Here is a 23,373-nt window from a genome sequence, read left to right on the forward strand (position 1 = left end):
CTGTCTGTTCTTCCAAAACCCCAAGCCTGCGTCCCTCCCCACCCCTTTGCTTTATGATATAGAAAGGCATGACTAATTCCTGCCCTCCATAGGCTGCAGAGCTGGAAAGCACCAGTGTCCTGCTGCCTTTAACATACACGAGCAACTCAGAGGAGTTCTTGTCACCTGTCCCACACCAACCCTGGGCTCCCAGAGCACTGCTCAGTGTAACAAGGCAAGGCAAAGCAGCTTCCCCCTAACAGCCCCATAAAGTCTTGCCTGTGCTTCTGCATTTAGCATTAGCAGCACCCCAGAGTGTRAAGACAGAAAGCATGATCTTCCTGAAAATCCTGAGGTGCAATAATTTCCTGCCCTTTTGTTGCATCTTCAATAGCAACACTGCCCACTGCTAGGCTTTGAAGGCAAGTTTTGCTTTTCCTATGTATTTTAAAAGCATTTCTTTCACTGTGGGACAAAAACGAAAATCTTGTTGATTTGTACAGCCAAGTGCTTGCTACATGAAGCAGAGGGCAGCAGTTTATTGTTCAAGTCCTCCTTATCTTAGGGATGACACTGTCAGGAAGGGACAAASCCCTTTTGCATGTCCTGACCAAAATCTGAAAGGTAGGGGGTCAGTTACACATCAGAACCACACTTTACATCAATAACATTTTACTACGTATTTTATTACATCAATGGCTTGAAAAAATTTTATTTGATGTCAGCAAACATTGGAAATCATAGAAAAATGAATTATGTAGAATTTCACAAAGGAATTTACCCCACTATAATTCCTCATACAGTAAAATAATCCAAAACCAAATGTTACTTTTCAGTGGCTAAGCAATTTTATAATGCTATGAACATTCATCACAGTAAGTGTGCTGAATAATAGAAAACAGGCAAAAAAGACATTTAAAATATTACTTACAACAGCATTATTACAACTTTCTTTAAAATCCCAACGAGTATTTCGTCACTTCAAAAGCTATACAGCATTTCCATTATATTTGCAAACTTAACCTTATACATCTTTTAAAATCTTGAAAAAACTTTTTAAGCAATCTATAAGCAGTTAACAAAATTGATAAAATCTACATAATGGAATACTATACACTCCAGTATAAATTTTATTTTAGGAGAATATGAATGTAAACACTCATTATTATACAACATGCATAGACTATACTGACCTTCCATCTTCTGAACTGTAACTTTCACTGCAATTGTGCTTTACTATCAACAGGAAAAGCTGCATTAATCCAGGGAGTGGCAGAAAGTATTTGCTTTAGGGGCATTGCACAAGATCACTAGTTTTTGACTTACTGAAGACAAGCTGGAGCTAATAAAATATTTTTTCTCCTTTTTTTTGTAAAATTTTGGGCCACTCATCACTGAATGAGCTGTGCACAAATTCATTCCAATTTGAAAAAAATGCATTATAAAAAAAAAATCTCCTATGATATTTTTGCAATTCATTGACTTGGAGATTTTTGTTCACAAATCCAGTGATCAAGTTAGTGTAATGCACTGTTTGGCTCATATTTGGTGTGCAAGAATACCAACAGCATATTAGCGATTTCATAGAATAAAAACTGAAATTTAAAGTGACAATGAGTGTATTTTAATACATAATGTTTCTGATGTATTTGTACARGAAAGAAAAATGTTTGTCAGGACATTGCTTTAAGAGAGTAAGAGTTTCACTCTTAATTTAACTACTAAAAAAGTGTTCTAGTGGATATTTATGGGGTCTTTCTGGTTGCAAACTTGTAAAAATATATTAAGAAACCATTATCCCCATTGGTATTAAATATATTGAGACACAACCATTGTGGTTGCACTACCAGGTATGGCTACTATGGTCTTAAGCATCTGATTGTACATTGTTGCTTCACTGTTAAGCACAACTGAGGCATGGATATTTTTCCCTTGGTTATAAGATTATATTACAAAAATTGATCACTGTTTCAAACCAGTTAAACACGAATATTCAAGTAACAAGGTTGTTTTAATGGGTAAGTGAAAAAAGAAGTTACCTAGCACTTTACACAACTACATAAAATTAAATAGAACAAATGAAATTTGTTTATGCATATGCAATACACTTTTATATCTTTAAGATTTCTAAAACTAAAACTTAAACTATCATTTTCTTTAACGATACCATATTTTGCACAATAACTTATACTTAGGAGAAATAATTTCCCATTTTCCACAAAATATATATAATTATGACATTCACATTGATAGTTTAAGAAACAAAATTTAAGTGAATATTCTATCTTATGCAGTTATCTTTGTGGACCCTTCTAGTCAGAATGCAACCAGTTGATGTATCTAATGCTTGACCCATGTAACAAAAGAAAAAGAGGGTCTTCATCTAAACAAGGTCAAACCATTTCAAAAGCTAAAATGATTTTATCGCATTTAAAAACATAGTTCAAGAGAATGTAAAAAACTAAACGTTTAAAATACAGTGCTATTATATTGCATGTATCAACTACAATAAGATAGCAGTCAACTGAAAAGTAATTAAACAACTTTTTTCTTCCTAATATCACAAATTATACACGTTTCCCCCTACCCCATGGGGATGAAGCCAAAACACAACTTTTCTGATCATAAGATGGACAGATTTGAGGGCAAAAAACTGATGAGAAGTCCTCACAGGTAACTAAGCCTCCAGCAGAAGCCTCTCCTGATGAGTTCCCCCAGCTGGGATGTGAGCTCCCACACCAGCGAGGACCTGTCTCCATGCATTGGTACCAGCAGGAGGTTTAATATTTAATACTAGAGTGTTTCTAAAGAGCAGCATTGCTTTACACCACAACTGTCAACTGGATTCACAGTGCTATTTGCCCGGTCTTTATTCCTAATTCACACCTAGCAKTCCTTCCCACCAGAGACTCCCAGCTCCACCTGGCACAGATCTGAAGAACATCTGAACCACCACCAGAGCTGCCAGCTCACAGCAACAGCTGTAGAGACACAAACAGCAATGCAGAGGACAGGGAATAGTTCCCTCTCATCCTCCCAACACCTTGGAGGATCCCTCTGGAGCTACTAGAATGGAACTGCTCAGAAACAGCTGCCAAGTGCCTTAAACAGGCCCTTTTGGGGCTCCACACTCTAACGTGCCCTAGGAAATCTCTCCCTGCTCTGTGCCCRTGTGTTGCTGCCCAGTTTGTGATGCTGAATTCCTTTCCTCTCTCACAGCCCAAGGGGAAGGCCACAGCCCAGTGCTACACGAGGCCACCTCCCCTGCCTTTCCTTGGGCTGTGTCCACACTGCAGCAGGTGCCAGAGCTGGCTCTGTTGCCCAGCTGGCATTAGCCTGCCCTGCTCGGGCACAGAGAGCAGAGCCACCCCAGCACACAGCATGGCACAGCCCAGCAGCCAAACCTCAGCACCAAGGGCTCAGCTCTGAGCTCCACCACCTCAGGCCACGGGCTAGCCCATTTCAAGTTATGTTAAGAAAGGCTGGTGCTGTATATCACTGTGTGCCACCTTGGCTTGAATACTCTGCAGAGGAAGAGAGGTAAGAACGGTCCTTTTTTCCATCTGCAAAGACACCTGATGGTTTCTTCCAACATCATTAAATTAACCATTTTAAAATGCTTTGTGACTAGTGTTATTTTGCAGCTTTCYATTGGACAAGAAGTAATACTGCTGCTTCTAGCTTCCCTGGACAGTGTCTGCTCGGCAGTCAGYAACCACCTTGTTCAAGGTGCAAAGTCCTCCCACAGGACTTGCAAGAACAGCTCCAGTTCAAGCCAGCTAGAGAGGCCACAGCACGGGCCATCTGGGCAGAGGGCTGGGATTTGAAAGCTGCATGCACCAAGTATTTGGAAAAGCACCTCTTAGATTTTAAATTGCATATTTTGGTTCACAACATGAAAGCGATGTGTGCTTCAGAAGGGTTAAAATGGCCAATGAAAATTAACCCAGTCCTTCTCCATTACACTTCCAAGAAACCAAAAACTCTTGAAGGTTGAATTTGATGCTCCAACCCTCGTCCAAACTTCCAGTGGGAGAAGCAGTTTGATGTCTTTGGCAAACAGCGCTCTGAAGAGGAATGAGACACTGGGACAGAAAGTGATCTATGGTAGCCAAATGCAAAAAGGCACATATTCCCCAAAAGGAGAGGCACCAGAGAAAGTTGTTTTGACTTAATCCCACAGAGGATCAGGAAAAAGAAAGTTGTGTAGCACTCACTTAACAAGTTACAATGCAAATGCTGAATGCCAGGGGTTAAATAGCGTATCAAACAGTTTCAGGTTAAGTATTCCCTTTTGCACTAAATAAAAGCCATTAAAATATACAGGAATAAAATGCTCAATTAGGGAGCTTTCTATGAAGAAAGAACACACAAATACAGTGGAAAGAATTGCACAAACCAGAAGTGTAATGAGTTACATCTACAACCTTGGACTGACCAAACCTCAGAAATAACATTTCCTATCACTTTGCATTTCTCATGATTGCTCGCTAACATGTCCTGTCATCGCAGAACAAACCTGACACGGCTGGCATGTGCACAGGCCCCTCCTTTATAGAAAGCTCACTAATCATAGTGTCATCGTAAGAATACACAGGAAGCGGAGACCACAAGGCCATGCAGCAATACATACTTATACCCTACGGACCAAGTATTATAAGAACTCCTAACGTGTAGAGTTACTGTGGGGCTGCTAAGGAGCTCCTTGTTTTGCAGGTTGGTCAAAATTTATAGACAGGTGTTACTGGTTCTAGAAGTCCCCATGCTTAAGCATGACGTTGGTGAAATGCAGAGCTGAGCTACCTGGGTGCTTTTGAAAGAAAGTGGAGGCAGTATGGAGGAATGAGGGGAGATTAAGGCAGATGTAGCACAGGACTGGAAGCGTTTGCCTTTTTTTTGGTAATAGCTGCTTGTCCACAGATATGATGCAGATGGCTGTCTGAGGTTTGCTAATACCTGATATCCTGGATAACACAGTAGTCAACACAAATTGTTCTAGGCTACAGCACCTTCTCACGAAGCAGATGCATATCTGACATCAAGAACAGAAGTAGCCTGGAGGGAAGGGAGGAAAAAGCAGACATTTAGTTTAAAATGAATACACATAGGCTTTTCTGCATCTCCAAACTTCAGCCCAGCTACTGACAGTGAAAAAACAGACAAACCTGGCACAAAGGAAGAATTCCAGCAGCTTCCCCTATTCTGAGGCACACTGGGGTTTGTTGTTGGGAATATAAATACACAAGAATTAAGACTGGAGTTGATGCTGTTTTATAACAGAAGCCTCACTTCACCCCTTCAAATAAAAGGAACTGCGGCCACTTGCTACGAAAAAGCCCAAAGCCCTCAGAGGTCTGATGAACATTTCACCAGGCTGGTGGCCAGACCAAGGGAAGAAAGCACCCAAAGGACTTCAGTGTCAGGCCAGCAAAGTCTTCTGGCTACTGCTGAGTCCACCYACTTGACCAGACACTGCCTGTGCAAGTGCCCTCAAGAGCAGGCACCAGCCACACCTCTACCAAGGTTTTCTTTTCCAAAACCGTGTTAATAGGAAATTTTTGTAACTAACTTCCATACCTTAAACATCCTACTCTGTCTTTGTTAAGTTCAAACCTACATGGCCTTTGGAGAAGTGTTAACTCTGTGAATCTCCATCAAAGACAAGCTGCTCCTAGATTTTCTGTCTTCACAGAAGCAGCTGTAAAATTGAGGAAACTTTGCCTTTAGGTAATTCCAGAATGAAGTTTCACACACTTATCTTGTTCATAGCTTTCTTCCCTTCACCTGAGTGAAACCACTCACTCATCAAAAATGAAAGAGGGAGTTTGGCTCAGAAGACTCTGTAGTGCTACAAAGCCAAACCTAGAAGACTTGGGAGAACTGAGTGCAGAGAAATCATYCAAGTGAGATAAAGATGCATGGGATTTCAGCAGCAAAAAATAACATACATGTCTGATGACATACTTTCAGAAGGCTGCAAATTTACTGTTCTTTTTTCACTTTCCTACAAGTCTGGATTTCCCAATTCTCAAAATCAGTACTGGAATTGTATCTCCAGATGAAGTGAAATATGCTGAGATTGAAGACTGCCAAAATGGCTTTTGCAAAGACTGTATATACATAAATACACACAAACACACCTGAACTGAGCTCAGATTAAAGTGACTTTTAAATTGGATTTACCTCATCTTCCTCTTCAGACATTTTAGTGGAATTATCAGGGGATTTTACAGGCTTCTGGCTATTGGTTCCATTTGTCTCCTCTTTGCCGTGCTCTGCCTCCCACTCCTGTAGGACTTCATCTATGTTGAAACGGCGTCGATAATTTACAAAAAAGTTTTTCACTTGCACCACAGATTTGTTTCCAATCACATCAGAGATTGCCTGAAAGTCTCGGCCGTATTTCCTGATTGCTAAAAGCAACAAAGAGAAACAAAAGCAATGTGTTATTTCCACAAAGACAACAAATCAGGCTCAAGTCACAGCATAAAGAACCAAAACTGAACTTCTGTCAAGTTTTCAAGCCTTTTTCAGAATAATCCAGGATAAAAAAAAATGTATAGATTGGGCAAGAGAGACAGTTAAGACTAGCCCTGGAGAAGAGAAGTAAATAGAGGTGTAGTAAAAGATGGGCAGAGTCAAATGTACAAGACTTGTTTAAATCTGCCTGTACTACTTGAAAAGTTAMACAGGCAAAGAGCACAACAGTAACTCCAGCAGAGTTTCACCTTCTGAAAGCTTGGACAAGCATTGTTTGCAAACATTCATATGATGCAATTTATATTGCTCCGGGAGGGGAAGGGGGAATACTGTTTCCTTGTTCAAATACATTCTTTGGGCATTAGTACGAAGCAACATCAGTYTTTCACTAGCCACTGAAGGGAAACTCAGCTCTGAAATGCAGCAGGGTTTTGACTATCAATAACTGAAGTACAAATAAACTTGTAGTGCCATACCTTGCACAGCAAGAAGCTGCTCATCTGTGGTCCAACGTGCATTAAATTTCTGGACAACCTAGACAGAAAAAAAAAAAAAAAAAAAAAAAAAAAAAAAGAAAATTAGGTAACTTTATTTATATAGTTTCACTTGTATCTGAGCTCATAAAACCTCTCCAAAGTGCAACAAGGAATTAACTGTTAGTGAAATCATTAGCATTTATCTTCATAATTAACGAAGTTCAGAAAATGATCTCACCTCTGGAAGTCTGTATTGTTCTATACCACCTTCAAGTTTTTCTTTGAGTGCGCTGTTTGTCTGTTTGATATTCTGAATCTGAAAAGGAAGTTTCATTCCTTTAACAAGGATTAAAAAATATCTTTGGACAAGCCTTTTTYCAGAAGTCTTGGCAGGAACCTCACAAAATCAGCTTTCCAATTTTCCTCACAGCCTACCTTTTCCAAAAAGAAAGTTTGTTATATTGGAATAATGTAAAGCAGAAGCAGTGGCAATTCAGGAGATCCCATTTAATTTATTCTTCACTGTCTACAAGTTATTCAGAGCAAGAACTTCCTCAAGTTCCAGGTTTGTATAAAGCCCAGCATAAGAAGACCAACCCCATTTGCAGCAAGTAATGAATCAAAGACTGCTAAAGAATTCAGCTTCTCCCAGAGTGCCAAGAAAAAGGCTTCAGGCCAAAATACCAATTCCATTAAGTTTAGTAAAGAGCTCGAAACAGATCTCTGCTTTAGAAATAGCAAAATGCWCAGATCTAGGCGACAAACTCACATATTAAAGTTGTCTTTATTCACAGATATTTGAAAAACATTTGTTTAAGAGGCAGATCCATCAGGGAAGCAAAAGGTACATAGGAAGTTTGTATGACAACGGTCTAAGAAAGACTAAGCCAGACATATCTGCCTCTTCTGAAAGTACCATATGAGAAGGCAAAACAAACCAGCTGCTGCAGACGGAAATTGGATACTGCTGAAACCAATGTCACCTGAGGAAAGGTACAGTTAAAATAGAAGGAATTCTGAACTGCAAGAAAAACTAAGTGCCAACAAATGTTCCTTCAAGGCCCTGCTATGAACTTTTCCTTGCTTCACTTCAGGTCTAAAGTAGGCTTGCCCACAGAACTAAAACATAAGAGCTGTAAAACCCAGAGCTGCATTCGGAGCACCAGGACAGCAGCTTRTTGTACATCACCACTGCCAAGCTATGAATTCCTGCCAACTTTGCAGACTGCAACAGGCWCTACCACCAAACGCAGCAGTTATTCCTGTGCTATCCCATTCATACCTGTCGTTTGATTGAGACCAACTCCATGTCCAGTTGTCTGAGTACAGTGGTAGCAGCTGTTGCGTTGGCAGAAACAGCCTCCACATCTTCCTGGGAAAGGAACATTCCTTTGGGAGGTTTCCTCTTCGCTCTGTTCTTGGCCTGTGTACTGTGCTTCTCCTTCTTCACCTGAGGGACAGTTTCAGCAGGTGGCACCTGGCAAACAGCAGTCATTTTACAAAACTAGGTATCTTWAGAGACCCCTTCCAACTCAAACCATTTTGTGACTCAATGACTTTTAGCCATYATCAAAGGCTGGAGAACGACAAAGACAGTTTACAGACAGGAAGACATTTTTGCCGTAAGTAGCACGTCATACAAACTGCCTTACACAAATCACTCCTTTTCTTTASCAGCTTTCAGTGTTTACAGAGATACTGTGGTTGCCTTCTCTGCCCATTCTCATTTTGGGAGCCAGATGCCCAGTTTTGCAGCAGTTAAATGTTCTGGTTATTTTCAAACCTCCAAACCCCCTCTTCTTGTTTTCATCATCAGGTCTAACTGAACACTTGAAGGAAACAAAGTGAAGTGTGGAGACAGAAAGAACATAACTAAAACAGTCTACCAAGACTTGTTTTACTACCTGCCAGAYGGGAGAAGGAATAAACCAAATTTATTTAAAGGCAAAAGGATAAAGGAGTGAGGTGACAGCACAGTAATTCTTAGATTGTTACACCATTTCTTGGAAGCCAAATTTTCTTGCATAGCTCTAGTGTATCGAGTGTTCCATCAAAATGGTGCAGTTTTGCCTAAAATAAAGTCTTTTTTGGGAAAAGGAGTATTTCAGAGACCACTTACTATTTTTAAACCCTTATGTCTAAAGCAAAGACAGGTAGATTAGCCAGGACACTATACTATAGACCTTTCAAGAGCACACCTGATTCTAAGAGAGCAAAACCATTTCTTCCAGAAGTGATTTTCAACAATCAACTCATACCTAAGATTTATTACCCAGTGACTGGAGCCTGGCCAAGAACACAGAACAGAAGGGTGACAGGGAGAGAAAAAGCAGAGACGGGAGACTGTGCATCTGAATCCTCTACTTGATCACTGCCAGCTTTAAACCCATTGGCTTCACTTGGTGCTATTGTTTTCTTCCTAATTTGCAGCTACATGCAGTTTCTACACAGTTTGTGGCATTTGCTCATTAGAGAGCATTAAATGCTTGCACTGGAAACTACATGAGGCTGAGCACGGAACCCCCAAGTAAGCATGAGGTTCTGACTCCCAAAGGACTCCAGCACAGCTGCCACAGATAAAAGCTTTCACCTTCCTCATGGGCACAAAGGTCAGAGTCCCACAGCAGCAGCAATGTGGAAAATTGCCTGCTCTCAACCTTTTTCTTCCATCCTTTAGTGCAAAGAACTCCATGAGATAGGATGCCTAGGGCAAGCCCAGAGGCAAGAGATAACTCCTGCTGCTGCAGGAGGGATACCCCTGCTTCTCTTTGCAGAAGGGAGTGTGAGCAGGAGAAACCAGACTGGCTATGAACAAGTGAGGTAAGCTCTGCACTGTGCTTTGATAACTGAGCCAGGTAAATGATTCAGCATGGATAGGCATTTCAGATGCACTCGTATTTCATCTACATACACTGCTTCCCAGGACCATGCAGCAATGCCTCACTACAGGTTCAGGCTGCCAGTTGACCAACATGCAATGCCTGCAGTGCAAACATCCCAAAAGCCTCAACATTAAAGAGAAATGAAAGCAGTTTCAAATGACTGTTTTACACAGTTCAAAAAATGCAAAGCTCCTTTGTGTTGTGGACAAGAATCAGAGCTGCAGCAGAACAGTTTCTGACAGTTCCAAATGCCTCTAGGCCCCAGCAAAAACTGGAACATCTACTCTGTCCCGGAAACTCTTCTTTCCTGGCCACACACATTTCTCTCTAGAATTAAATCAATTTTTGAAAACCAGAGAGAATTAAAATACAGGGATTTAGCAGGGATTTAGCAGTGCTCCTGTTTATTTAGATATTGCCATTGCTATCCAGTGCAGTTCCAGTCTTACAAATCCCTAAAGTTCTCTTCCTCAGATTTCACTGTGTMAAAAAATTTCAAGCCATCTCAAGCTATGTAAAAGCAGCAAATGAGGTGGGAGGCATTTCCAGGAACTAGGAAGATACAAAGAAATCAGGTCTAGGTCATGACCTCAGTATTAGGGAGTCACTACGCGAGGAAACCCGAACAGTTGCACTAACACTGAAAGTAAAAGAAAAAAAAAAAAAAAAAAAAGAGAAGACTCCCCCTTCAATGATCCCCAAAAGAGGAAACAGATGAGAGATTTCAGATACTATGAGAAATCCCAGTATTACTGAGAAGTCAGACAGCAACCAACGTGTCTCAGAGCTGAAAAAAATAYCTCTGCAGAGTTGGGACAGGGAAGTTCTTTACGGTAAGAGTCCTGGGGCTGCTGGCACATCACAGCCCCCGCACCTCTGACCACATCATTCAAAARAGAAACCTAATGATCAAGACTGAACTTATCCCCTCCCTGGTTACCTGCTCTCTCTGTCTCAAGGCATTTCAGTAAGCCCTGAGTTCAGACCCTGCAATATCAGAATCATTGAATCATTACGGCTGGAAAAGATCTCCAAGATCAGAGTCCAACTGTTGACCAAACACTACCTTGCCCACTAAACCACAGCACTAAGYGAGAGCACTAATCACCGCCAGAGATGGTGACTCTGCTATCTYCCTAGGCAGTCCATTCCAATGCTTAACCACCCTGYCAGTGAAAAAATTCTGACATCCAACCTGAAACTCCCTTTGAGGACATTTCCTCCCATTCTGTCACTGGTTGCCTGGGAGAAGAGACTGACTCCCACCTTGCTACAACCTCCTTTCAGGAAGAGAGAGAAGAGAGACTCTCCCCTGAGTGTCCTCCTCTCCAGACTAAACTCTGACCAGGCTGTGAAGGCTGTCAGCTTCATTTTCCCCTCCAGCACAATTCCAGTCCAGAAGGGTCCCCACAAGGCCGCCTGCCATGGCTTACACAGCCAGACAGCATATGCTCCATGAGTTTCAGATTGGTTGGAGTGCTATGGCCTGTGCCAGCATGACAAGGGGGACACAAAGCCTCTTCCCACACTAAGATTTTCTGCAAAAACATCTTCATGGCAATTGTCCAAAMCAGACATCTGATCTGGTTTGGCCTTATAAGAGATGCAGTCAAGCTGGTAAAGAACTCTCTCCCTCTTCTGCAGGAAGTTCAGAACATGCTAGCAATGGTTGGGAAGGAAGAAATAATARAGGGGGTTGAAGGGAGCTCTGCTACAGATGCAAAATTCTGAAGAGCTTACAGAAAAATCGAAACTGCGTATTTATTAAAATAATGGGAAATGAGACAATAGGATTATTTACAAGACACTACAGAGTTGCGGTAYGCAGCTGCAACTTAGCCAAGTGAGAACTCTTCCTATTTGGTTGTCACTGAGGCTTCTGAGAACTCAGTTTCTTGTAAGGATTAATACAAAAAGCTCCACATCTACTCTGCCCCTAGGAAGACATCAAGGGTGCTGGTTCCTTCAGTGCAAGCAACAGCTAAACTTTCCTGGAAAGTCTAGAGAGCACCCCCACATGGTGAAAAGCAGATGGGAATGCTGTGATTTTTCAGTTATTTCCATTCAAAATTATTTGTTGGAGAAATTAATCTCACTGACAGTGACTGACAAGACTGTTGCTCTGGGACTTTGTTTTTGACTGTGTGGGATCATGTTTTTAAATATTTCTAGTGTGTTTTCCCTACATATAACCTTTCAAAAAAATTAAGAAATTAAACAGAATGACAGTGGGAGAAAAATCAGGCTAGAAAAAGAACAGGAAAGGGAGCTAACTTCAAGGAGAGAAGGCTTTAAGGAAAGCATCTTCCTGTAACACTCACACATCCAACCCACGCTGCTACTGAACAGTGAGGTGTTTTAATTTAGTAACAGGTAACCTGCAGGTTATACACATGAAGCTGAAGTACATGCTTTCATGYTGGGCATCGCAGACCAGGTTTTAAAAACTGTTGTGTTTGTGGGGCTATTTTCATCYAGAACTCTATGCCCACTTAAAATTAAGTAGCTGAAGTGTGACACAAGTACTACATTTTGAGTTGACATAACAGGTTAAGGCCACTCTGCCAGACAAAATTAAAGGGTGACAAAAACTTCCTCCTTTATTTTTCACCAATATAGCYGCAATCCTTGTGCTACTGAAATGACAACTATTGCTGGGGATATCAATACATCAGAAATATACCTTACAGTCTAACGCGTACACGAGCATGCTTTTTTTGGTCCATCTAGAACAAAAGGATTTATTTCCCCTCCACCAAGCCATCTCCACAGGGAGATGTGCTTCTGCTCCATCTCCATGCAGTTAGGTTGATGTAAACCACTGAGGGTGGTTTAACCTAGCACAGCCAAAGAGAATAAAACAGACTGGAAACAACCACATAGTATATTATCACGGGATACTAAAGTCTTAAATTTTCCCAGCTCCATCCGTAATAACTTATTTATCTATACTTGTCTTGATCTAAGAATAATTCTGAAGACAATTCTTTTATTGTATGACAACTACACAAAGCACAAAAAGAAAATTAGATACTGTCAGCTTCTACATGAAGTAGCTAGTAAGTAAACATTTTCATTTGTATAGGAGTAAGAAAAAGAATTATACCTCCTTTTTGCTCTCCTTGTTTTGTTCAACTTCAATATCAATAGGGTTATTTCCATTTGCTTCCTCCATTTCATCCTCACTGGAAGACAAAAGCAAACAGCACTGAATTAGTTTGTGAGGCTCTCTTTTTCTATAAACACCACGCTAAAATGCATGAATGCCAGAGCAAGCCCACCAGTTTTCCTTAGTATTATTCCCAGGATGTGGGTTTGTTGGGGGTTGGTGCTTTTTTTGCTGTTCATTTTATTTGGTTTTGGTTTAAGTCAATAATTTCTTAATTCCGAAGATAGTACATACAGGAACACTTCTCAGCAGAGTACTTAGGCAAAATAAACCTACATAGATGAAGGCAAGAGACATGAAATKAATTCCACAAGTTATCTTTTCAAGAACATGGGACACTCAGCATTTTTACTTTAGGCAAAATGAGACAGAAAGAAAGACTTAAAAATACAGCAAGTAGCTAAAACACAGATTCCACACAACTCCTTAATATTTAGCAAAACAGACATTCACAAGATGAACTCCCTCAAGAACAAGCACAAAAAATGTTTGGTTTTTCTTTTTTTTTTTTTTKTTTTTTTTYAKTKAMMTAYTYMCMTTTTWTTCTYTCCTGGAAAAGAAAAGGTGYTATCAGTTACAGAGTAATAATAGGCATGAAATTTGGGCCATATTGAAAGAGACCCTGGCACACCTGTCCAGTCTGGCTCCAGTGGAATTTTAATCAGACATTAAATCAAATGCATTTTCACCATTTAGAATTTTTGATGCATTTTCACCACTTAGAATTTTTGTACTGTACACAACCAAAGTTAATTGCACCATTTGAGATGATGCCCAGAAACAGAAGAAACAAGCTGATCTAATCAAAGCCTTTTTTTTACAATCAAAAAATGAACCTATTTTGTCATCTCAGACTTTATAGCCAGGGCTGAGGAGCATCGGCTGGTGCAGGTATGTGACAGCTCCAGGGCAGGGCAAGGCTGTGCTCACAGGGAACAGGGCACAGCAAGCACAGCATGTGCTGGTGAACTTGGCTGTGGCACCAGCACTCACGTGGCCACCTCCCTGCTGCAGCCACATCCTGAGGAAGAACAGGCTGCCATCCTCCTCCACAAGAGCAGTCACTTGTACAAGCCACTTCTGCTCTCCCAAGACACCCGGCTCATCAGCTGATTCACAAGACCTTTAGTTTGGGTAATGGTAATTCCAGGGAATCAACTCCCAAGCATTTCTTCCCAAAGCTGCACAAAGCCCCCTCACAGACAACTTAGGACAGCTGCTGAAAACCGGGTGCTGAATGCACTCAGAGTTGTATTAGTGACAATCTGAGGGGTTGGGGAATTTCCCTGCCTAGCCACAAAGGGGATATAGAGGTATTYAAGTGAGATACCTCACACTGCCTCCTCTCTTAACCCCATGTCCAAAAGAACTTCCTTGTGTTCTCRCCCAGTTTCAGATTTCAGCTTTTTCACAACAGTCTTTGCTGCGCTGGTAGACTGCTCTTGCATTCTAGCAAGTTCCCTGGACATGAGCTCCCATTTCTGCAGCTGTAGACACTGATCACAACAACCAAAGAACATTCCTGAGGCTCTGCCAACACCACATGGCACAATACAACCTGAAAATCCAGGCACCCTAAACTCACCCAGCATGGGTTCCACACCCTGCATCGCTGCACTGACAAATCCTTTGGGGGTGTAGGGCTTTGACTATTTTTCTTAATGGAAGGGAAGGATAGAAATCAAACATCAAGCTGATGGCCTGGTGCTTAGCTTGCTGCAAATGTAAATCAAGTTAAGGATTTTCAATTCAGCTGCCTTCCTCAAAGGTTACAAAATTACAGTGCATGGCAGATCATACAGTTCTTTCCCATTCACCAGATGGTCTGAGGTGCTGCTTTTCCTAGCAAGCAGGCRTAGGTACTGAGAGGTGTATTTCTAAATTGCAGTAATTTCATTTATGAGCAAGAACAAAAATCGAGAGGCAGTAGTAAAAGACCCTAAACTACATAATACGAGACAAACCTATACTCCATATAAAAGATTTCCTCRCCCCCTACCATAAATTAGTAGGAAAATCAAAAAACTAAAACAAAAAAACCCCAACAACCAGGATGGGGAGCAGAAAAATAGACACCCTTTGCAGAGAAGAGAACAGAATGGATAAAGAGACTCAGGTCTAAGAAAATACTGGACAAATTGGTTGGCAGTATTCTCTCTGGCCCTGCCTGCTAAGCAAGTATTGCTGACCTAATGGAGAGATGGGAGAGGTTGAGTGAGTCATAGAGTTCAACCCTAGAATCACATTTCTTCCCCCTTCCCAAACAGGGCTTGCTCATATGCAGTGGAGCCAGGAAACAGCCAGCTGGGAAATGCAACAACTCCTTTGAGGGGAAAGGCTTTTGCTGAATTTCCTCAACTAWGTCAAAAGTTTCTCAAAGGGAGGCACACCTCAAGTTTGGTCTGCAAAGGTATTAATTGCAATTTAGAGAAGGTTGAGAAGGCACCTGYATCAAACAGATGGATCTGCTGCTATTCAGAGAGGCTGTTTTCCCCACAGGCACCTGAAACCTCTGCATTTCTGAGGCTCTTTCAGCTCCAGAACCAGGTGAAGTGACCAAGTGGCAATAACTGCACAGATACTTACAGCAATAYGCACAAGGCCACTAACTGAGTTACCTTCCAGGGCTTGCATGGCTATCCAGGAGGGTGAGCTTGCAGCAGAAGCATCAGTCAAGCTCATTTGCTAAAGCTCAGTAGCTAATGACCTCCTGGACACCACCAGCCTCTCCCAAAGCACCCAGCACTCCCTGGAACAGCTCTGCCAGAGAGCTCATCCTAAAGTTCCCCTGTGCTACCCTGTCTCAGTCACTCCAGAACAGAGCTTTCACCTTTCTTAGAGAGCAGAGCTTGTCCTGGAGCCTTACACTGGCCACAGTTGTCTAAGAGGCAGGAGAGGAAGGGTTTGTGTGTGTGCAGGCACAGGCTGAGAGGGGTCCTGCACTGGAGCCTGTTTCCTGTGTCAGGTGCACATTCTCACCCTATTGAGCATCATGTGGAAGAAATAAAWGCAGATTCCATCTCTTTCATGAATTCCTCTTACTGTTCCATGTATCAGCTTTTCYGGCTCTGCTGACAACAGTGCCAATCAGATTGTAATCATCTTTAATTTCAATTTTTCAGCCCTCAAGTGGTATCAAAGAAAAAGTTCTAGAGTGGTGGAACAGTAACCAGTGCACTAGAAGGCAAGTAGGAATTGCAGTGTCAAAAAAGGGAGCACACCTCGCTGCCAACTGCCTTAAGCAAAGCAAAACATGCACAGGAGGGAAGAGGGGTGGGAAAAGGTGTGGTACCAGGAAATGTTTTGGGGAAAATCCTACATCTAGTTTCTTACAAGCTATGAGGAATTTCTGGGATAGACTAATGAAATCAGTGTGCAGCAATCACAGCCCTTCTGCTTGCAAACCTACCTTTCCTCACGTTCCCTTTTTTGTTTACGAGCATGACGGTCCATCACACTAGTTTTAGTTCTTGTCTTCTTCCAGGAGTAGTAAAATTTCACCAGGCTGGCTATTGATTTGTCAGGAAGCTGTAAATTAAACATGTATCCTTTTATAKGTTTATATGTAAAGTATCCCCACAAGTTCACATACAATTGGTCTGTTTTTTCCAAGGAACATCTGACCTCTTTACATTGGATCCTCTCAAAGCCTCAAGCAAGGCAGTTCTGCAGCCTTTCCAAAAATTATCTATAGGGGCATGTTTCAGGTTAGTGCCTACTATTTAGGACATCAAGATCTCTGAAGTGCATCTCAGTAAACTTCCACTCACCAAATAGCTGGTTCCCTCCAGAATAGAGGAACACAGCAAGAGCAAATCTGAAACGAGGCCTTGAAATTGAGATAATAGTTTTAAGTCAACACAGACTTAAAAGCCAACACAGACACGTGTACACAATTGCAGAAACTGCTGAATTGCAGACAACATCCCAAGCATATCTTTGATGTTTGGTTAAATAGGTTTATTCACACCATTCACATGGTGAAGTCTATTCAAAGGTCTCAACAAAAGATGTTTTCAAAAGGGGAAACATTACTATATGGGGAATTGAGGGTACAGGAAAACATAATTTTTTTTTGTCCTCTTACACTAATGTCATTAGTCTGCAGCTATGAATGAAAAGTCTGCCTCCAAAAGGCATAAAACTACATTAAGACTAATTCTCTACTTTTGAGGTACTCTACATGGATGCTCTCATAGAGGACTTTTAAAAGGTAAAAGTCCAGCCTTTTCTGATGAATAAAACATATTGTAGTTCTGATTCAGCATGGAGGGCAAAACTGGTGGGGAGGAAAACAAAACACTTGAGAAAGAGCCGTATCTCTTTCACTCAGACACTGTAGTTCAAGCCTTCACCTGAGACAAGCCTGGTTCTCAAAGTGCAGCTGACTTTAGGTTCTAAGAAGAGATCACACCAGCACTCCCACCCTGGCCCACAGCTACACACAGGCAGAAATCCATCGGCGCTGGCAAAGCACAGGTGCTAAATGAATGTTGTGCTGCCAACAGCCATGCAATAGGCTGGTGTTCTGAAATTAAAAGGAGTTCCACAGAACAAACTCAGGGACAAGGCTGTTCATGACAAACATCCACTTGGCTATAAACCCATGCTAAGAGTGCCAAAGTATCAGAACCAGCTCCGGTAAATAACACAACTTGCCTTTCATTCTCTGGCTTTGGAGATTTCTCCCCTCAGTTGCAATCTGCACGGGTGTTAATGGGGCAGCATCTATAAACTACCAACTAACATGGTCCCGAGCCATTGATTCCTGTCCCCTGCTAAACACAAAGCTTTGTGCCATTTAATTCCTTTCATGCAGAATTGCTTTCCTGGGAGCAACAATAAAAAAATATCATTACCTAGGGAACAGTGCATGAGCTTGGCATCCCTGTAYTGGAATGCACTTCACTCAGGGACAGAGCCATGCCTCTGCACATAAACTGAATTGAGAATTTCTTGCTTTGGCATTTAACCAACCAACAGGAGGGGCTTTATGTTCTCCTTTTTCCCCAGGACATTCCCATACCCTATTTTCCTGCCTATATAAGAAGAGAGGAATAAAGAAGCTTCACCCTTCAAGAGTTCCATCACCTGACCCAAGGGAGTGTGGAGGCCTTAGGACTCCAAGAACATTTAAAAATGAACATCAATGAAGGACAAGGCACATCAAGGAGGACATGAGGAAAACCACATGAGGGTGCCTTTCTGCCACCCTTTTGAAAAGGGACCTTCATCCTTGGAAGGCAAGTCACCTACTGCTTTCCAGCAGGATTAGCAACACAGACCTGTGTCACATGTGCTTGAAAGAGGTTGAACAGACTGCAACAGCCTAGGCTCACTTCAGAGGGTCACAGCCAGTGGAACTGGGTCCTGCTGGAACACTCAAGAGACTGCATAACTGAAGGAGAGCAAAGAAGTATAGCTCCCACCCAGGTGATGAACCACTTGAAGACACTCTCAAAATTAATAAAACTTTTTTACATCCCATCCTCTCCCTCTTTCAAAAGAAAATTGCACACTCCTTAATACTTCCCTTTCAGGCCGAAATCTACCCTACCATTTTCAATCATATGTTTAAAACAGTATCATTACCAACCAAAAGCACTGACTGAAAGCTTGAAATGATGTATAAACCTCCATCACAGCACCCACTCACAGTCCCAAATCCCATTAAGCATAGACTTCATCATTAAGTAAAATCAATTCCTAAAAATCAGGCTGTAAGAAAGGAAATCAACTTTGCACAGAGATGATCTTTGCTGTGTATGTGTGGGCATGTGTGTACAGACCATGCCTGAACTCCAGCTGACACAAACACTACCACAGCACACAGGGGACTGAAAACTGTAATTTCCAAACAAAAAAAATGGCACAGTCAAAGTTTATCCTGAACCAGTAAAGCACCTCAGGAAAACACTTCTACAGAGACTCTAGGAATATTGTTTCTATTCAGGGTAGCATTTTTCCTCTAACATCCCCTTTGGCCTGCTCTCTCCCMAGACCATTAGACACACATTCAGCACAAACAGCACTGAAGATGACTATTCTGCTGTTCCACTCCTGCGACACCACTTACCATCTGCTGGATCCTGTGGAAGGTTTTCCCGTGGAAACTGAAGGCCTGTTCAAACAAGACCTTGTCTTCCACTGTCCACTCATCTGGGAATGGAGTAAAGTTTGGCAGATCTGCCAAAGACTTCTCAATGTTGTGCTTGTGCCAGAACAGCATCCCAAGAGCCTAGAAATAATACAGACACCAAGGGGACAATTGTAATCAAAAGAAACAATATTGGAAAATGGAAAGGGATAGTTATATTTTTCTCAAGCAACACATTAGACATAATTTTAACTCAGCTACACCAGATGCTTTTCTGAGTGCAAGAAACCTGAAATCTGACCCCCAGCTAGGCTGTGAGTACCAAACTGAAGTTTATCAAAACCACACAGGTAGTCACGTAATAAAAAATTAGCAACAGAAAAGTGGGAGAAAAAAAAAGAAATTATTTCACTTTTACTGATTATGGTATGCACAGATAAGCTACGCACAGACTTGGGAAGTCTACATAAAAAAGACTGGACAAAAAGCAGCTTCATTGCAGTGCTCGACTTCTATTTCCTGGCAATTAGAAGGATGGTTTAGTTTACTGGGAGTTTTTACAGATATTTAGGGGGTTCTTTCTGGCGGGGAAGGGGAAAAGGGGAAGAGAATCAAAGAAGAACAGGAAGAAGGAAAGGCAGAGAACATGCACAACCTTGATTTGCTGCTAAAAAGTCCCTGGCTCATAGGAAGAATAAATCTCACTCATTCTGGGGACTGCTCTTTTGCTCCCTTGAGAGGTCTAATTTTGCTGTTGCAGTCTCAAAGACAAAGTACATGTGCTGCRCTTCCCAACCTGCAAATTCTCCTGCTGTCTCTGAAGACACGGATGCTCAGCCCCCCTCTCCCAGGGGTCCGCAGCCCCTGTGTGTTATGACACATCACTACCTCTGGCATGCCAGCAACCACTGCGAGTCATTTTGGGAAGGCCTGACTCTGCAGAGCTAAAAAAACAGCCTTTCACAATTGCTGTGAAGCGAAAACAATCCCTAACGTGCTGAGTAAAACGTAAGAGTAACCTGCTCATCATATGCAAACTCAGCTCAGGTTTCGCAGCCATAGTAACCCTCATCTAGTAGTTTCGCCCTGACGGCCCAGCATTACAAAATCCCTCCAAAATTGGGGTTTCCCCATTTTGCTTTGCTATGCAAAAAAGCAGCTCCTTTATGGGATCTCACGCCCCTGAGATTCTGCAGAGAGCATGCATATAAATGTTAGTGTTGCCCAAGATCTTGCCCAGCACCCTAATGGCCCCTCAGCACTGCCAGGACACCCTCTCCTCCCTTTTGCCACCATGCAGAACAAGTGACAGTCTTGGTTGCAGCACAGGCACTCGAGATGTCATTCTGGCAAGGATGGGGTCAAAGAAACCATTCTACAGCCACAAAGGACTGAGTTTTCTCTCCCTGACATCCCCCTTCAGCTTCAGATATGAGCTCTACCTGATATTCCTGTGAGGAAGCAAGGGAAAAACAAGGAACAAGACATTTTGGGAGGGCAGGGTAGCGTTAAATAGCACTGACGTATTAGTGAAGACTGAGGGGAAGGCTGCTTACATAAAGCAAGAGCTAAACAAAAAGGTTTTCCTTACAGGCTTGTTTAATAGAAAATCAGTATTCCTCTTCCACCCCGTGCTGCCCTGGAAGAACTCTGCACTCAACCAGGTGAGCACAGGGCTCTCCCAGACTCCTTTGTCCCAGGGTGTCTGATAAATGCTGGCAGGAAAGCCCAGCTCACAGCCAGACTCACTGTGGTGCTTTGCCATGTCTGTGACTGCTACAGCTCAGCCCAGCCACCCACAGCTGTGTGCACCACCAGCCCAAGGGCCTGCYCTGCCAGAGCTCACTGGCCCACAGGAGCCAGCCCTTTGCCCGCCCTGGAGCTGGCCAGGCTGCAGGGACTCCCACAGCACAGCCCCRAGCCTCCAGCCATCATCCACCAGCAGCAGAGCCAACAACAGGGCACTCAGCCATGGGCGAGGGGAGCGAAAGGACAGGGATGGGAGCCGGGCTGGCATGGATCAGCCAGCTGGACAGGAACTGCTGGGCACAGGAGCAGTGGCCGGCACGTGCCCCAGCACTCTGCCAGCAGCTCCCACCCCCTTCAGCAGACTGRCACGTCTCAGTTTGCAAAGGGAGGTTTTGGGCAGTTGGCACAGGTGCAAAAATGGCAATCTGTGTATAAGGACTGTTAGCCAAGCCACCTGGACAGAGGAGCAATGTGACCAGCTGTGAGGGGAATGCATGCATGAGAAAGGGCTGCCTTGGCCAGCGAAGCCCAGAGACGGTGGCCAATTGCTAAAGTGAGCTTTTACTGGCTTCCAGGGAGTCAGCTTGTCCAGTTAGCYAGCCAACAGCAAGCCTGATGATACCTACTGAAGACAGAGCTTCCCTTGGTGACACAACAGATCATCCTGATTTGAAAGCCCTGACACTTGTCCCTGTAATACAAAATGAGCGCATGCCTTCCAGAGCAATATAAGATAGATCCTTTCCAGTTATTTCCTGAAAATGCCTAGCACAGCTCTCTAGGAAATCCCAAAGGACCTGGGAAATGTCTGACTCCAGAGTATTATGTGAGAGTGCTACAGAAGAAGTGAGAAAATTTTTAGGAGTAGGAACTCTTCTACAAGCTGGTCATCCACTTTACACTCTGATGTGGCAAGTCATGCAACTTCTGTAYACAGAGGGGGAGASAAAAATGGAGAAAAAGACTTCAAGGAATGAGTGGGAGGTTTATATTTTCAACATTAAAATGAATGCAAATCTCTGTTAGCTAAATTTAAGTTTTTCAAACCACAATAATTCAGTGGGCTTTTTTTTTTTTTTTTTTAAATCACAAGCTTCATTTTGATCGGTCTTCTGTATCAGTCTATACTTTCCAAACAACACTTCTCCACTAAAATATTGAAACCCCTTTCTATTATTYCAAGACCTTCTCTCTTGGCAAATGTTACTCACAATGTCTAATACTAGGGTATACCAGTATCAGCTGAAGAGAGTAACCACCTTTATTTTCATTTTTTCACAGCCTTTTGATGCCTTTACACCCTTTTTATTAYTGTTTTCTGCTCTCAGAAACTACAATAATCAAGTCTGATCATTCCTGGTTTTGATGGAATATTTGCTGGCTATCTCAATTTCAGTGTTCTTACTCAGCAACTATTTTTTGAGTATATCAACCACTAAAARTCTGATTCAAGGATGACAGCAGAATCATCATTAAATAGAAGCCTTTGCCCATCCCAGTCATTGATTTCTGTGCTCACAACCTCTGAACAATTCATAAACTTTCAAGTTTCTGTAGAATCACTTTGGAGAGACAATATACGATTTGCCAATACAGCAAGTCATGAGATCCCCTGCCTTCCCCTTCCAGGCAAGTATTAGTAAGGAAACTCCGCAGAATTCAGCGAAGTTTCCCATGCACAGATCTAATCATCTCCCCAGCAACCTTTGAAATCAATATCAGTTTAACACAGGAAAGATTAGTACACAATCCTAGACCACAAGGAATAAAGRAGAGATCTGTTTCTTAGACCAGGATTTCCATCCCTAGGTTACAGGTACTGGCTAAGGTCGGTGGCAGCAGGCAAAGTCATCCACTGCTACTGCACTGACAGCCACAGTGCTCATCTGTGAAACACAAAATGATTTGCAGCACAGTTTTAAGGTAAGTAACTGTGGGTATCGGTTTGCCTCAGAAAAGCATGTGATGGTTCAATAGCTCATTAATAACTGCCAAGACATCCATGAAGCAGAGACAGAGCAGTCAGCTGGAAACTGCAATGCAATCAGGCAGCTGTCCAAAGATAAGCCAATCTTTTTAACGTTGTTTAGAGGTTCTGAAAATGCTCAAGAAGCAGTCACCAGAGAAAGCATAATACTCATGGCCAGAGTCCATTTGAAATTATAATGGTTTTGTTTTTCTTCTTCTGACTTTTGATGTGAAATTAGGGGCGAACTCTGTATCCAGAGAGCACAAGCTACTATCAAGAACAGTTTTGGGACAAGCAATAGAAAACATAGAGGTATAGAAAGAAAAGAAGTTCTAGGCAGTCACTTCAAGACATGTTTGAATACATGCTTTATAAAAATTTTAAAATAAAATATTCAGAGGGTTGTTACCTGTTCCATATTGTATCCATGCTTCTCTTTAGCAATGGCAATATATTCATCCACTGAAAAACAAAGAGAAGGTGTTAAGTGCCTTTTATGCAATGATCTCATCTTCCCTTCCCAGTCCAAAACCCAGATCTGAGCTCTGACTTCAGCCCTCCACAGAGAACTC

At 42.3% G+C, this 23,373-nt stretch overlaps 1 protein-coding gene across 1 annotated transcript in view; it reads right to left on the reverse strand.

The window, feature by feature from the left end:
• Positions 1-644: 644 nt before the first annotated feature.
• The window catches only part of RCOR1 (REST corepressor 1), a 79,935-nt gene continuing 57,206 nt past the window's right edge, over positions 645-23,373 (reverse strand). The window contains exons 4-12 of the mRNA XM_057365763.1: positions 23,211-23,263; positions 19,063-19,224; positions 16,396-16,514; positions 12,924-13,002; positions 8,218-8,412; positions 7,174-7,251; positions 6,936-6,993; positions 6,163-6,392; positions 645-5,034 (exon numbers count right to left, since the gene is read on the reverse strand). Coding sequence (XP_057221746.1) covers positions 4,993-5,034; positions 6,163-6,392; positions 6,936-6,993; positions 7,174-7,251; positions 8,218-8,412; positions 12,924-13,002; positions 16,396-16,514; positions 19,063-19,224; positions 23,211-23,263 — 1,016 coding nt within the window. The 3' untranslated portion in view covers positions 645-4,992. The remainder of the gene's footprint in view (positions 5,035-6,162; positions 6,393-6,935; positions 6,994-7,173; positions 7,252-8,217; positions 8,413-12,923; positions 13,003-16,395; positions 16,515-19,062; positions 19,225-23,210; positions 23,264-23,373) is intronic.

Source organism: Malurus melanocephalus, unplaced genomic scaffold (assembly GCF_030028575.1).
Source record: "Malurus melanocephalus ecotype Western Australia unplaced genomic scaffold, MMel_1.1 scaffold_57, whole genome shotgun sequence".
NCBI classification, from domain to species: Eukaryota; Metazoa; Chordata; class Aves; order Passeriformes; family Maluridae; genus Malurus; species Malurus melanocephalus.